We start from the raw sequence: 16669 nt of genomic DNA on the forward strand, positions 1-16669 counted from the left end.
AGTTAGGGGTGCAGAGGCATTGTAAGAGGGCATATGATACTTTCCTTGTTCCCAAATCTCGTTCACTGTCTTTTAAATCTACGGCATTGACACAGGATTTTTCTCTCGTGTCCCGATTTTTCATCATGGTCAATAAAATAAAACAAATAAAAAGCCCAAAATATAAATAGCCCAAAAATGTGAAAGAAAATGTTTATGTATGGGTGTAGGGTTATAGTTAGTGATTGTAATAGCCTCCTGCAAAAAAATAAATAAATAAATAAATAAAAAAAAAATAAATACAAAAAAAGAAAGAAAGAAAGAAAAAGGAAATAAATATGGAGTCCCCACAAGAATATATTATACAAGCATGTGTGTCTGTGTTTCAATGTGGTGTGTGTACAATATGTTCTATTTGACCCACTGGCATAGCAGAGGTGACCAAAACAAGCCCTCGTGTTAATTTTAAGAGTGAAAACAGCCAATCACCAACGGCTTCAAAACGTCACGCCCATTGGCCGTCCTCCAGGTACGCGTGTAAGCCAATCGAAAACAGTTCTCGATTCTTCGTCGCACCATGACGTAAACGCCTCACGTCAGCTGGGTTTTGTTTTTGCTGTTACTGATTACTGTGCATGTAAGCAACTGGACTTTGAGCATTTAATAATAACTTATGAAAATAAAAATACCAAAACATTTATTTTGAAGCAAAATTGACACAATATATGGACGCATATTCGCCCGTTGAGCATTTTATTTGCGGAGGTGGACAGTACTGGGATGATCGAACCGATCCAGGACGCCCGAACCGAAGAGGAGGCGCGAAGATCCGGTTCCCCCTCCGACAGGAAAAGATCTGATGGATCTCCGACATTTCAGAGACTTCTCTGTGCTTCCTTCAACCAGGACATGACGTGAGCGGGCATACTGTCTGTTTGTCTGTCTATCATCTGTATCTATCTGTCTATATTGTATAAATTAAAATAATCTATTTATGATAATCTCTGTTTTCAGGTCTTTGGCAGTTGGTTGTAAGGATGGTTACAGGCTTTTCTCTCTGTCCTCTGTTGACAGATTAGATTGTATTCATCAGGGGGGTACGTAAAAATGGCCTCTTTTAAAAACAGATCAAGTCTACCCAAATTACTATAATGCAATCCTAAACATATTAGTAATATTTTTTTTTTTTTTTTTTTTTTTTGCACACAGAAAGTAAACAGAACTAAGGCAAGTGTTAGGCCATCTCAGACCCATATGTGCATGTACAGCCACACAGAGCCTACAAATCAAGTGTTCAAATCATGTATTCAATCTAAAAAGTGTTTATGAGTGGGGAAAAAAGTTTTGGGTTTTTGTCCCTGCTTTTAACCAATTGTTCCCAAATGTATTTTTAAGAGGATGTTTTAAGTGGAAGTTCACAAACATTGTCCTAGCAGAGTAACCACAAGTGTAGTTCATTATTAATTATGGACATATTTTGTACAGTATATCTATTGTTATGTAATATTAAACCTAACAAACGTCTTTTTTAATGTAAGTAAGCTTGTGCTATCTTTCTTTAAAATAAATCCCATTTTTGATATTTTGTTATCTAATAAAATAACATTGTTACATTTTGGGCCTTATTTTAAAGGGACAGTTCACCCAAAAATGAAAATTCTCTCATCAGTTACTCACCCTCGTGCCATCCCAGAGGTGTACGACTTTCTTTCTTCTGCTGAACACAAACAAAGATTTTTAGAAGGATATCTCAGCTCTGTAGGTCCATACAATGCAAGTGAATGGTGACCAGACCTTTGAAGCTCCAAATATCACATAACGGAAACATAAAAGTAACCCATAAGACTCCAGTGGTTCAATCCAAATCTTCTTAAGCAAAATGATTAATTTTAGTTTGATAAATTTAAGTCCTTTTTTTACACTTTTACTTTCACTGTTACATTTGAAAGCCACATGTGGTGCCTGTTTAGTTTCACTTTCACAACTGAAAGTGAAAGTGGAGATTTATAGTAAAAAAAGGATCAACACCTTTTATATCGCTTCTGAAGACATTTATTTTAGCACTGGAGTCACATGGATTACTTTTATGTTTCCTTTATGTGATTTTTGGAGCTACAAAGGTCTGATCACCATTCACTTATATTGTAAGTACCTACAGAGCTGAGATTTTCTTCTAAAAATCTTTGTGTTTTGCAGAAGAAAGAAAGTCATACACATCTGGGATTCACGAGGGTGAGTAAATGATGAGAGAATACAATTTTTTGGGTGAACTATCCCTTTAAAGGAATAGTTCTCCCAAAAATGAAAATTTGCTGATAATTTACTCACCATCAGGCCACGTCATCCCTCTCATGAGCGCACATCACAGAGATGTACGGAAGCGAACATTTGTAGTTAAAAAGTATATAAGTATTGTTTTGTTTCTAAAAATAATCAATCGTTTGGGTTCAGAAGAACTTTATTTGTCGACTGGAGTCATGTGGATTATTTTGATGCACCCTAAATGTGCATTTTGGACCGTCAAAAAATGGAGGACATTCACTTGCATTGTTTAGAGGAGGAGGCCTGAAATGAAATCCTAAAAGTCTTCAATTCTGTTTTGATGAAGAAAGAAACTCAGATACATCTTGGATGGCCTGAGGGTGAGTAAATTATCAGCAAATTTTCATTTTTGGGTGAACTATTCCTTTAAGAGCACTATGCCTTAAGCGCAGTGCTATGCGATATGTCATAAGCACAAAGTCAGTGCAAGCATGCAGTAAGTTTAAGCGCAAGTGGGTTTGTGAAATCGCGCACGCAAAGCGCTAATGGACTGAGTCAAGTGCAATTTAATTATGAGGTTCTTCTCCGGTTATTGCACTATCTGCATCCTATTAAACAGTATAATAGGTTTCCTGTCATGCAAAGTTGATATAAAAGAAGACGGCCCATTCTTAAGGATTTGGTAGTGTAAATGGGCTGTATGCAATGCATCACCTGCTCTGTTTATCTCCTGCGCTGCTCCGGACAGCGATTTATGTATTTATGTTCTCTATCAGCCTCTCTGGGACTGTTGGCTCTCGTCCTGCTCGCCCCCACCGCCACAGCTACATGTTTCTTTGTTTAATGTTTTATGTTTAATTTATGTACAGCATCCTCAGGCTTTGGAAAGGCGCTATACAAAATAAACGTATTATTATTAGTATGATGATGATTATTATTAATCATACTGGTCTACTGACAAACAAATCATAGCTAGTATTAAAAGTGATCAATAGCTCTTTGATACCACCTGCTGGTGGAATCCCAAAACTGCAAATGCAGAAACTGAGTTTAGAATTTGCACCAAAAATAGACGTGGTTCTCAAACATCTTAGCGCAATGACCTATTTCTCAAGAAAATAGCAAATTGAAAAAAGCCCCACTTCATTACATACAATACACCCACAGATACTACAAACACCCCCAACCATGCCTACTTGCGCTCGCACAGTCGTTGCACTTAGCGCTGAGCCTAGCATGGTCACGAAAATAGAGCCCTTTTTGTCTTAAGTGTCCTAAACCTTTTGGGGCCACTGTATGTAGTAAATGTAAAGCTCTTTTTCTTTGTACGATTAGTTGAAAGCCCTTATGTGTACATCGTGGAGCGGCTTTTCTCCAGCAGTCTGATGGTGGTTGTGAGCAGATCTACTCCATTCCGAATGAACATCTACCATTTTAAGAAGGGCACAGAGATCTGTAACTATAGCTACTCCAACAACATCCTGTCTGTCAAACTGAACCGAAAGGTAAACATTTAACTCAAAGTAAGAACATACTAGAGCTACTCATGGCTTACTTTCCTGATATCACACATACATCACCCAGACGTCTATTTGATGTGTGTGTTTACATCTGGAAGAAGTATTTTTAACGTTGTTTGCTCATCTGCAATACGTCTATAAGCCGTATGTCAATAAGTATGTCTCGGATGACAATAAGACATTCAGCAGATGTCTGAGACGTTTAAGATGTTTGTAAATCTGATCTTTTTAAGATGTAAAGCAGATGTTAATTAGATTGTGCTGCTTTCCAGATGAAAACATCTAAAACAGACATCTCAGAGATCTACAGGTGCTATCAGGGTTATGCGAACTGCAGTCTGGTTAATGTGAAATGTTCCAGTGATTCTAGTAGATTCACTTTAATTTTTGAGATGTGATATTAGCTTACAGTGAGCATTTTTCAGAACACAGCTGTACTGTATTACAATTGTTTGTATTTTGTATTTTCTTTGTTCAGAGACTTGTAGTGTGTTTGGAGGAGGCCCTGTATATCCATGACATCAAAGACATGAAGCTTCTGAAATCTCTCCTCAACACACCACCAAACCCCAAAGGTAAGTCTTAATAATCCCCTTTGTGCGCACTACCCAGTCAAACAGCACACAGGAATATATTTATAAGCTTTGGGTGTAATAGAGTTGTTTTCTCTCACTTTGGTTGCATTGCATTATAAACACAGCGTTTTCAGGATGCTGTGTCAAATTAAACATAGTTTAAAAATAGAAAAACATGCCTCGAGACCTCTGCATTCGGAGTTACGCTCCGTTCAGCTGTGTTTGAACACAAGATTACGTCCTCATCTTGTTCTGTCTGCTATTGATGGTAAGTGTGGCTTGTTGACTGTACAAGGCTCCTTGGTTGCCTGTACAGCTAAAATGGCGCGTACTGCCCCCTGCTGACTGGGACTGCCTTAAGTTTTGTTTTCCGCATTATTTTTTATAAACACTCACTTAGCACTTTATTAGGAACACCTGTACACTAACTTATTCATGTGTTTATCTAATCAACCAATCATGTGGTAGCTGTGCAATGCATAGAATCATGCAGATACGGGTCAGGAGCTTCATTTAATGTTCACATCAACCATCAGAATGGAGAAAAAATTTGATCTTGGTGATTTCGACCGTGACATGATTGTTGGTGCCAGACGGGCTGGTTTGAGTATTTCTGTTACTGTTGAGCTCCTGGGATTTTCACGCACAACAGTCTCTAGAGTTTACTCAGAATGGTGCCAAAAACTAAAAACATCCAGTGAGCGGCAGTTCTGCAGACGGAAAAGCTTTGTTGACAAGAAAGGTCAACAGAGAATGGCCAGACTGATTGGAGCTGACAGAAAGGCTGCGGTAACTCAGATAACCGCTCTGTACAATTGTAGTGAGCAGAATAGCATCTCAGAATGCACAACACGTCGAACCTTGAGGCGGATGGGCTACAACTGCAGAAGGCCATGTTGGGCACTTTATTAGGGCCACAGTGTTGCTAATAAAGTGCTCAGTTAGTGTTATTAATCGCACTAAATTAACGATCGACAGCACTAATCAAGAGTCAGTTTTTATAATGTCAACGCTTTCTTCTGACAGGTCTCTGTGCACTCTCTGTCAATCATTCCAACTCATATCTGGTTTACCCTGGAGGTTCCACTGCTGGAGAAATTACTCTTTATGATGCCATGAATCTGGTAAGAACATTTAGCACCCCACTGCATCTCCCTAAGGTTGCTTTAAGAGGGAAGCTTATTGCCATTTACACTGTTATTCTTTTAGAGTATGGTGACTGTGATCTCTGCCCATGCCAGCCCTGTGGCAGCCATCTCATTTAATGCTTCAGGAACCCATCTGGCCAGTGCTTCAGAAAAAGTGAGTCAAAAAATGTTCTTGAATATCTACTCTATGAATGGCAGGCATTGGTGGAGCTACTTTTTTATCCTCACCATGGCAGATTGCCTTATTAGCTGTTTTAATTTTGTAACAACCCAGGGCACTGTTATAAGAGTTTTCAGCATACCTGATGGAGTCAAACTGTTTGAATTCCGCAGAGGGATGAAAAGGTAAGTGTATTGACAAATAGGCAGATGATTAAGCACTGCAATTCTACTGTATATACAATGCATTTAAATAATATAATAAATACTTAAGAGATGAGTGTGTCCTTTAAAAGAATAGGTTACCCAAAAATGAAAATTCTCTCATTTACTCCCAGATGTGTATGACTTTCTGTCTTCTGTAGAACAAAAACAAAGATTTTTAGAAAAGTATCTCAGCTCTGTAGGTCCATACAATGCTTGTGAATGATGGCCAAAACTTTGAAGCTCCAAAAAGCACATTTAGGCAGCATAAAAGTAATCCATAAAACTCCAGTGGTTTAATCCATGCCTTCAGAAGTGATATGATAAGTGTGGGTGAGAAACAGATCAATATTTAAGTCCTTTTTTACTATAAATCTCCACTTTCATTTTCATATTCTTTTGTTTTTGGCGATTCACATTCTTCATGCATATCACCACCTACTGGGCAGGGAGGAGAATTGTTTTGTAAAAAGGACTTAAATATTTATCTGTTTGTCACCCACATCTGTCATATCGCTTCTGAAGACATGGATTTAACAACTGGAGTCATATTGATTACTTTGATGCTGCCTTTATGTGCTTTTTGAACCTTCAGAGTTCTGGTCACCATTCACTTGAATTGTATAGACTTGTAGAACTGAGATATTCTTCTAAAAATCTTTTTTTGTTCTGCAGAAGAAAGAAAGTCATACACATCTGGGATGGCATGAGGGTTTGTAAATGATGAGAACATTTTCATTTTTGTGTGAACTCTCCCATTAATGTTTGTGTCAAGGTACGTTAGCATCAGTTCCTTGTCGTTCAGTGCCGATGAACAGTTTCTGTGCGCCTCCAGTAACACAGAGACTGTTCATATCTTCAGACTGGTGCATCACAGTCCCAGGTATGCACTGCCACATCTCGCAACCAGAAAACATACTGTACAAATAAATAGTTTGATTATATCAGTGCATTAGGTATGTTTTTATATCTGCATGATTACATTTAGAGGAATCTAGATTGTTTTTTGTTTTTTTCAAAAGCTGCATTACCCTGCTGAAAAGACCAGCTTAGCTCCACATACTTTGGGCCATATAGTGTAGAAAATTTGAAAACAGAAATTGACAACATGTCCTTTATTGATGATGTTATCTCTACTAGTAAGGAGTCTTCCTCCTGGTCTGCATATATGGGGAAGATGTTCTCTGCTGCCAGTACATACCTTCCCTCACAGGTGTCAGACATGATGCATCAGGACAGAGCATTTGCTACCGTTCGACTCAGTGTTTCAGGCCGAAAGAATGTATCAGGTCTCGCCATGTGAGTGGAAAAATGTCTTACTGTACATATTGAGTGTATGGAGATGAGAACAAAGTAGAGGCTGTAAGTATGAGGAAGTACTGTACCTACTGTAAATATAGTTATTTGTGTATTTTCTGCACCATTGTTTGCAGGATCCAGAAGGTTCTGCGTCTTTTGGTGACCTCCTTAGATGGTCATCTCTACATCTACAATGTAGATCCCCAGGAAGGAGGCGACTGTTGTTTAGTAAAGAAGCACAGGTGAGCCAGCTCTTATATGCGGAAATTACACCTTGATTTATTGAAACATTTCAAATATATAGGCATTGATTTACAGTTTTTTAACTGGGTAGGTACACACTGACTGAAACAACCAAAGCATCAATTGCCAAAGTTAATGTGTCAGAAACGTGTAACAACTGTTAACCCGTTGATGCTTCCACAAAATTTGCTGTTCTGGTGCACTCTTTTAGAATCACTCTATACACAATGCACATTGTGAAAACACTTGCCACAAATCTAAAATCATGAGAGACACCAAGCAAAACTCAGTGAGCTAATGAGCAAAAATATGTCTCATCCATGCAAACAAATAACCAAAATGTTGTACTCAGTTTATTGTTTCAAATATAAAAAGCACAATTGCTAATTGAAATCCCCAAAATTTGAACTGTCCATCAGCTCATACTTTGCAAGGCTATAATTTGAAATTTGAATAGTTGATGATAAAATCTCAACATAACTTTGCATTTCACCCATCCTATAGACTGTTTGAGAGTAATGATGAGAATCCAGTGGTGACAGAGCTCCAGGATGGAAGCCTCTCATATGCAGCGACTGTCACAACCACAAACCAAGACTCTCCATCCTCCAGTTCACTCACAGGTACATCAAACCTCTCATACACACCTGCTTGATGGGAATTTTAAACTATGTGCTACTCCTTCATTTTCTGGGGCCACTGGGAATGTTTCAATCACAAGACATGGGATTTTCAAAAGTATACAACCAGTGCTGGGTGGATTACTTCTGAAATGTAATCGGATTTTGATTACAAATTACACTACTTAAATTGTAATTTGTTATGTAATATTTTAAATCACACTTTAGGTAATCTTATATGATTACTTTTGGATTAGGCATTTCATATTTTGACAAAAATCTAATAATTAATTTTAAATGTATTAAGTACCTATTAACACTCCTTTCATTAAACATTAGTAAACATAAAAATCAAACGGAAAATTGCTATTTGTCTGTTGCTGAGAGAAAAAAAAGAGAGTGATTAAAGAGAGTTCACCCAAAAATGAATATTGTCTCATCATTTACTCACCCTCATGCCATTCCAGATGTGTATGACTTTCTTTCTGTGCTGACCAAAAACAAAGAGTTTTAGAAAAATATCTCAGCTCTGCTGGTCCTTTTAATGCAAGTGAATGGTGGCCAGAAATCCGAAGGTCCAAACTGCACATAAAAGCAGCATAAAAGTAATCCATAAGACTCCAGTGGTTTAATCCATAAGACTCCAGTGGTTTAATCCATATCTTCTAAAGTGATATGATATGTGTGTGTGAGAAACAGATCAATATTTACTATAAATCTCCACTTTCACTTTCACATCTGAAAGTCACATGTGGTGCCTGTTTAGTTTCACTTTTACATCTGAAATTTAGGAGATTTAGAGTAAAAAGGGACTTACATTTTAAACTGTGATTTTTGGCGCTACAAAGGTCTGATCACCATTCACTTGCATTTTATGGACCTACAGAGCTGAGATTGTCAAGGATTAGAACAAAGATCCAAGTGCGGAGGCAAAGTTAACAGCATTTATTAACAACAATATAACACAGATGAGCTGGCGAAGCGTGAGGGAACCCGGCACAGACTGCAGCGTGGAGATGGAGAGTGTGTTTGTAGGTTTGGGTGTGTTGTGGTTGTGTGGAGCGCAGATCCGCAAGGAATCCTCTGGAGGAAGTGTGTTCGTTGGCGTGAGTGCATCCTAGTGGTAGTGTAGAGGTATAACCGATGAGGAATCCTCAGGTGAAGAGGCGAGGCGAGCGAAGAAACCAACAGGAAGGTAACCACAATCTGGGCACTGCGGCGAAGACTGGCAACCAATAGAGAAAATATGTATCAGGACCGACAAGGGCAGAGAGAGAGCGGTGAGTAACTACACACACAACAACAATCTAGCAATGAACACGAAACAGTGTGGGGTTAATACAGGCAGGAAACAAACAAGGGGCAGGTGCCGACAGCCAGCTGAAAGTTGGCATGATCAGCATTCCCATGGAAACAATGAAGGTTCCCATGGAAATGCTGATTCCGTGTGCCAGCGGCACCTGAAACAAATGACGGAGAGAACGCAAACACAATAGAACAAACCAGCGGACTCACCAAGACCGTGACATGAGATATTCTTCTAAAAAAATTTGTTTGTGTTTTGCTGAAGAAAGAAAGTCATACATATCTGGGATGGCATGAGGGTGAGTAAATGATGGGAGAATTTTTATTTTTGGATGAACTATTCCTTTAAAGGGTCATAAATGTATCTCACGATAGAAAACAAAAAAGCATGTTTGTATTTTTTATTTTAAAAGAATTGTTGTGATTTAGGAAATTAAAAATAGTGATTGGACTTTTATTTATCCAGCTTTGAAATCAATAATGAGAGAATGTCTCTAGGTGTGATGTAGAGATGTACAATTTGTACCTCCTCATAATTATTCAGAAGAAGGTGTGGCATTAACTTAAGACAGATGCTTTTTTGCCATCCTGAAGCATGGGCCAAAATGCATTTGGATTGTACAACAGTTGCATATGACCGACACCTATGAAATGTTTATTTGCAACTTGTGTTTTTACAGCAGAGTGTCTAAAATGATGGACAGGTGGACGATTGCTTGTTTGAAATACATTGTTTTCAATGCAGGGTGCATTCATTTAAAAACAAAATTTAAAACAGACCGCTCTTTTAAAATTTAAGAGCATACATTTAAGTGCATTGGAGCTTTTTTGGTGTCAGTTGAAGTCCAAGACGACTACCATATTAGTCAGCACAACATAAACAATAAATTACTGAGTGCACCTTTAAGAGATCTTATTGAAGATATTTTCTGTAAATTACCATGCTGATGATCCAAAACTATTCTTTCAGGTTACTCTGAGGATGGAGGTGCAAAGAAAGGGGAGCTGATCCCAGAATATGAGTTTGCGGATGGACCCGTTCGTCTCGATGATGAACAGGAGTTTCCTCCAGTTAGCTTTCAGAACACCTGAAGATCTACTAGATTATGTCTTCATATCTCTTTAGAACACCTGGATGATTCATTTTTTTAAATGCCTTAGTGTAAAATACCTTTTGGATACAAGATTTGGAAAAGGGAAAAACTTGTGTCACAATAGTAATAGAATCTGCAACAAGGTTGTACTATATTTCCTGGAAAAGTCCATTTAAAACAATCCAAGCACACACACTACCATATTCTTGCATTTGAAAAGAGCAAAAGCTTGTCTGATAATTTAGTAGATGGACACATTTGACAAGGTAGGATTAGTCAGTAACAGTTTTAAGGTAGGGATTAGCGAAGTGTCAATTCAGGGATTCAGAGTTGCAAGCTCTGGCTAATCTTGCACAAATTCATCCAAATGTTTGGAGTGTGTTTAAACTAGAGCAATTTATAAATGTGTGTATAATGCATTTGCCAAGTAGAAACAACAACTGCGAAATCATATTTGTCTTTCAAAACTCTAAGCTGGCTGACATTTATGTCGAAGCACAATTTTTTTTACCTTGTCTTTACATAGAAACATGGATATAGAACTGAAATACTCTCACTGAAGGGAGTGAAACAGAATTTTTATGAGTGAAGGAGGAGGCTTAAAGTCCGACAGTGGTCAGATTTTTAAATCATAGCAACATTTGCATAAATTGCAGTTAACCTACAATTACAAGTGGCAAAAGTGTACAATTAAATTTGTACAAAATTTTCCATGTCGATATGTTACAGTTTTGACAATAATAGAAACATTAGTTGTTGTAAATTGCCACAACAGGGGAAAAAGGTTTACTGAAAAGACTGAACACATTTCAGGGTGATATGTAAAAAGTAACGTCCATTAATATTTTATTTTCAGGAAGATTTAGGGGATAGGGACACCACAGTTTTTCCTTCCCTTTACACACTCTAGTCTGTCAATATCACACTGCTGATTGAGGTGAGGAATTTATAAAATGGGACACTTTTAAAATGAAGTTGCCAAAATTAAAAAGTGTGTTGACTTAAAATGAGTATAGTATGTAAGATCACTAAATAAAGCACATGAACATACAGTTTATCTCTTTAAACACAAGATTACACCATAGTAAACACAGGAAAAATTACTATGGTTTGCAAAATATTTAGTAAATATGGATTCTATAAGACAAACTATGGAATTATGGAAATTGTTATGAAAATTAGTAGCCTAAACACAGTTAGAAACTGTACTAACTGCCGTAGTTAAAATAGAAATAAAAGTTACACTACATAATGGGGAGAGACCCCATAATGACATAAATTATGACATCATAGAGGCACAGTTATGACACCATAGATCCACCATTATGACATCATAAATACTGTATTATGATAGGCACAATCATGAAATTATAGATACACCTTTATGACATCCTATGACATCATAAAGGCACCATTATTACATTATTAAGACCACATTATGACATCATAGAGACTGCATTATGACACCATAGAGGCAACATTATGACATCATAAAGACTACATTATGACATGAATGTTGGATGATATAAAATGGTCTTTATGATAATATGTCATAATGGTGAATCTATTAAGTTGTAATGGTGCCTCGTCATAATGGTGGATGATGTCGTAATTGTGCCTCTCTGACATCATAATACAGTCTTTATGATTTCATAATGGAGCCTCTATGATACCATAATACAGTTTTTGTCATCCCCTATAATGTGGCTTCTGTGATGTCATACTTGTGCATCTGTGACATCAACATACAGTATTTATGATGCCATAATGGTGGGTCGATTATGTCAGAATGGTGCCTTTAGGATCTATGGTTACGTCCATATTAATCCAGATATATTTGAACGTGCTAGCTGACCACACTGTCATTTTCAAACGTTTTCCAAAAGTTGCTCATCCTCACTTAAACGTCTGAAAATGCTTAGATCCCCTTTCTCCACATGCGGAAAAATGTAATTGAATGCATTGTGAAGGTTGTAAAAAAATTTTTTTTTAAATTTGTTAATTGACAAATTAAACAATTTATAATATCAGTATGGAAGGGGGAAGTAAAAGGCCTTTGATATTATGGCAAAAATCATATTCTTGATAATTTTTATATTGTTTTCCTGTAAAAATATCTAAAAATCCTTAAAAACAAGATTAGTTAGATTTATCTTGATTTAGAAACAACACTGCATAAGATATTTAGGTTTTTCAGAGAATGTATTTTTAACGTGTATTTTGTCTTACTGTACTGGCAGAGTTTTTATAGTCAAAACAAGTTAAAAAATCTGCCAGTGCTGAAGAAGTAATCCAAAGTATTTATAATACGTTACTGACCTTGAGTAATCTAACGAAATACGTTACAAATTACATGTTACAGCATGTACTCTGTAATCTGTAGTGGAATACATTTCAAAAGTAACCCTCCCAACCCTGCTAATGGAATTACCGAAACAGATCAAAAACTGAATAATTTAAAAAAGAACAATCCTCTTTAATTAACTGTATAACCCATATTATGTCTTTTTCAAATCTATTTTTTAGGAAAACAAAATTTCCATTATGTTTTATATCTATATTATTCCAAATTGTATATTTGTGGGGTGAAAAATTATGTTTGTAGGTTAGAGTCCACATAAGAAGCACCTGTCTATGGAAGTTTGACAGTTTCATTGGTAGTTTCCCAACATCAAAATTGCACTTCAGTAAAAACTCTAGTCCACCAACATGTTGAAATATTAACTTCGGGGAAATATTCCGTATAGAGTCTCTCTATATGCACAGGGCTCTGTGCGAGCCAGTCAAGTTCTTCCACACCAAACTCATCCAACCATGCCTTTATGGACCTTGTTTTATTTCACTGGGGCACAGTCATGCTGGAACAGAAAAGGGCTTCCCAAACTGTTTCCACAAAGTTAGAAACATAGAATTTTCCAAAATGTCTTGGTAAGCTGAGGCATTAACGTTTTGGAAAATTGGATGAGTTTGGTGTGTAAGAACTTGACTGGCCTGCACATAGCCCTGACCTCAACCCTATCGAACACCTTTGGGATGAAATAGAACAGAGATTGTGAGCCAGGCCCTCTCGTCCAACATCAGTGTCTGACCTCACAAATGCTCTTCTGGAAGAATGGGCAAAAATTCCAACAGACACACTCCAAAATCTTGTAGAAAGCTTTCCCAGAAGAGTGGAAGCTGTTATGGTTGCAAAGGGGGGACCAACTCGATATTAATGCCTATGGATTTAGAATGGGATGTCATAAAAGCTCCTGTAGGTGTAATGTGTAGGTGTCCCAATACTTTTGTCCATATAGTGTATTTCTGTAACCCGTTGCTTGATGTTCTCATCTGCTCTTTCCTGAATTCCAGAAATACAAAGATTCCACCTTCGACAATATCATTCAGCCTTGTTCAATTTGTCTTCTAATTCTTTTACCTTTTGCTCATTTTCTGTGCGTCACTTTCGCAGCTTTCATATCAGTTTTTAGCTCATTGACTTCTTTGAAGACAAAGTCAAGTGATTTTACAGATTAGCACACGTGGTGATAACTTCCACGACACAGTAAAGTTTCAGTAAAATTTCGAACAATAGCTTCCAAAAAATGCTGAAGATCTTTAAGTATATTATCTAAGGTGTTGTATGACCAAAGTCAATAAGAAATAACTGGATATTAAGCGTGTAAATCCCTAAAAGCGCTCAGATAGAATAATGTTCAAGTGCTACGGCAGCCATCTTGCACGCCCCCAAGGTTGTACAAAGTAACATTTATCTTTAACAATGCTATCAAAGTGAATATCAGGTACAACAATGCTGCTACAACATTGTTTTGGATTGAATGGATAACATGACTGCGTCACATGGAAACAAATGTGTCATCGTTTTCCCTGTCCACACTACAACGCAAAGACAGCATTTTCAATTTTATCCACTTGGGAGTGTTTTCACAATTTTCAAAATAATGTCCACTCTAATAAGTTTTTGTTTGAAAATGCATTAATTTTGCTATGTTTTGGCCTTTCATCCACACTGAGACCGTGTTTTTGTCCAGTGGAAAAAACTGTGCCTCTATGACATCATAATACAGTCTTTATGATGTCATTCCCATATGATATCATAATTGGGCTTCTATGATGTAATACTTCATATGCATCTATGAGGTCATAAAATATTTCCAAACTGCCCTTGAAGGGCAAGTCGGGAAGGGGACACCACTTGAAGGGTTGCTCTAAACAAAAGTCATCTTTTCACAAAGGGCCCTTTCAAAGACTTTTAAGGGTATATTCATACAGTAATGCCATGCACGCTTCAGGGTACCTACTTTAAGCACTCTGCCATTCAAAGTGAGTAGTTCAACTGAAATTTGCCCTTTATGATAATGGTGGATCTATGATGTCATAATGGTGCCTCTATGACAACATTATACAGTCTTTATAATGTCATAATGGTACCTCTATGATGTCATAATTTTGTCTTTATGGTGTCATAATAAGCCCTATAGATGAAGTTACAATTTACAAACAAACGCTCCACCCCGCCCCTTCCGGGTTCTTTTGGTTACCCAGAAAAGAGCTGCTGTCTATGGGCGCTTCGCTCAAATTGTGCTGAAACTGCCCAAAAAGTGCTGTTTGTGGGGCTGAAACACCCCGTTTCCCACAGATTATTGGAGATAAGGGCTTCTTTAAATTTGCACCAGATCGTTGAATCAAGAAAAATGCAGGATTTTACATAAATGATGATATTTCACGGGTCACCGTCATTGTTATTGCGTCTGCTCTATTAGACACAATTGACCCTCAGCAGCTGTTGGTGGATGTTAACTTTTTTTAATGAAGAAATCACGCAAACTCTGATTGTTAAATGCTGTTTTTAATTTTCAAACTGCTGTCACTGTGATCTTATATAATCAAGACCACCATATAAGATATAACGGGAGGAACAGGACCCATCTCCACCAACGCCGCGAATGGACTACTGTTTGTGAAAGGATAATTGAATAAAAATTATGTCATACTGCCACCACCCAGTCCTCTGTCCCCTCTGCCCTGAGGCTGCCTCCCAGGCCGCCAGACCCCACCTCTGTCCTGAGGCCTCCTCCCAGGCCTCTGGACCATGCCCCTTTCCTTAAACTCCCTCCCCGATTTCCCTCCCTTTCTGTTGTGTTTTCTGGGGGGTAATGTCATCGTCCCATGTTCTGTCTTGTGTTTCGTGTCCTGTCTTTGTGTTGAGTTCATGGGTCCGGGTGTGAGTTCCTGCCGTGCGCTCTTCGGTGATGTCGCGGTCCTGTTATTCTTTCAGGTTGGGTTTTTATCTGAAGGGACCATGACATCATCATCCCATGTCTTGTGTTTCATGTACATTCTTTGTTTGAGCGCATGGGTCCGGTTGTGAGTTACCACCATGCGCCCTTCGGTCGGTCTTGTTTCATGTCCATAGCATGGTGTCTGGATCCTGACTTCCTGTATGGTTCAGTGTTGGTCTTTGTCGGGATCCAGACACTCATGTTCCATGTTCTGTTTGTTTTGTTACAATTGTGTTGACGTTTTCTCCCTCATGTGTTTCATGTGCCGCTGGCACGCGGAATCAGCCTTTCCATGGGAACCCTGATTGTTTCCATGGGAACGCTGATCATGCCAACTCTCAGCTAGCAAGCAGCACCTGTCCCTTGTTTGTTCCTGCCTATTCGAATCCCCTCGAGTGTCATGTTCTTCGCTGGATTGTTGAATGTAGTTGAAGTGTGTTTGGTGTGAAGTAACTTACCTCACACTCTCTGCCTAGTTGGTCCTGTCTCGTATCTGTTTGGTTGCTCATCTCTGCCCACGCGTCGGGAGTGTGGTTGCCTTCCAGTTTGCTATACGCTTGTTCTTTGCGCTCATGAATCTTCAGGGGAGGATTCCTTGTCTCTGCCTGCATATCAGGAGAGTGGTTGCCTTCCAGTTTGCTGTCCACAAGAAGCTTCAGCAGAGGTTTCCTCGCGGCTCTGCTCCTCACCATCACGGCGCGTGTGGTCGCCTGCGGGAGCGCTTTTCACTGAGGATTCCTCATAACTCTGCTGAAATTATTATTTGAACTGTAAATAAATCCTTTGAGCTGTTCCTCTGCTCTTGGTTCTCTGTCTCGCTCTTGCTCTCTGACACACTGCGAAAATGATGTCTGCCTTTATTTTGAATGCAGTAAATAATATTGTTCAATTGAAACATCTGTTATTAAGTTTTGATATGGAATATGATCATATTGAAGTAAAATATTATTTATTGTATGTGGGTTAATAATTTAAGCAG

The 16669-nt window shown here is 38.2% G+C and overlaps 1 protein-coding gene across 2 annotated transcripts; it reads left to right on the plus strand.

Moving 5' to 3' along the window:
- The first annotated feature begins 566 nt into the window (after positions 1 to 566).
- LOC127423168 (WD repeat domain phosphoinositide-interacting protein 1) lies at positions 567 to 13790 on the plus strand. 2 transcript variants are annotated; one of them, XM_051667289.1, is made up of 12 exons: positions 567 to 893; positions 994 to 1076; positions 3577 to 3746; positions 4240 to 4336; positions 5363 to 5460; positions 5546 to 5638; positions 5759 to 5829; positions 6623 to 6730; positions 6988 to 7146; positions 7281 to 7388; positions 7894 to 8012; positions 10285 to 13790. In XM_051667289.1, exons 1-12 carry the CDS (start codon positions 760 to 762, stop codon positions 10404 to 10406), a joined length of 1362 nt encoding a protein of 453 aa, XP_051523249.1. In that variant the 5' UTR covers positions 567 to 759; the 3' UTR covers positions 10407 to 13790. The 2 variants fall into 2 exon arrangements, with proteins under 2 accessions (XP_051523249.1, XP_051523250.1); XM_051667290.1 differs by lacking the exon at positions 567 to 893 and adding an exon at positions 1189 to 1206.
- Positions 13791 to 16669: the final 2879 nt, after the last annotated feature.

This window comes from Myxocyprinus asiaticus, chromosome 32 (assembly GCF_019703515.2).
Source record: "Myxocyprinus asiaticus isolate MX2 ecotype Aquarium Trade chromosome 32, UBuf_Myxa_2, whole genome shotgun sequence".
NCBI classification, from domain to species: Eukaryota; Metazoa; Chordata; class Actinopteri; order Cypriniformes; family Catostomidae; genus Myxocyprinus; species Myxocyprinus asiaticus.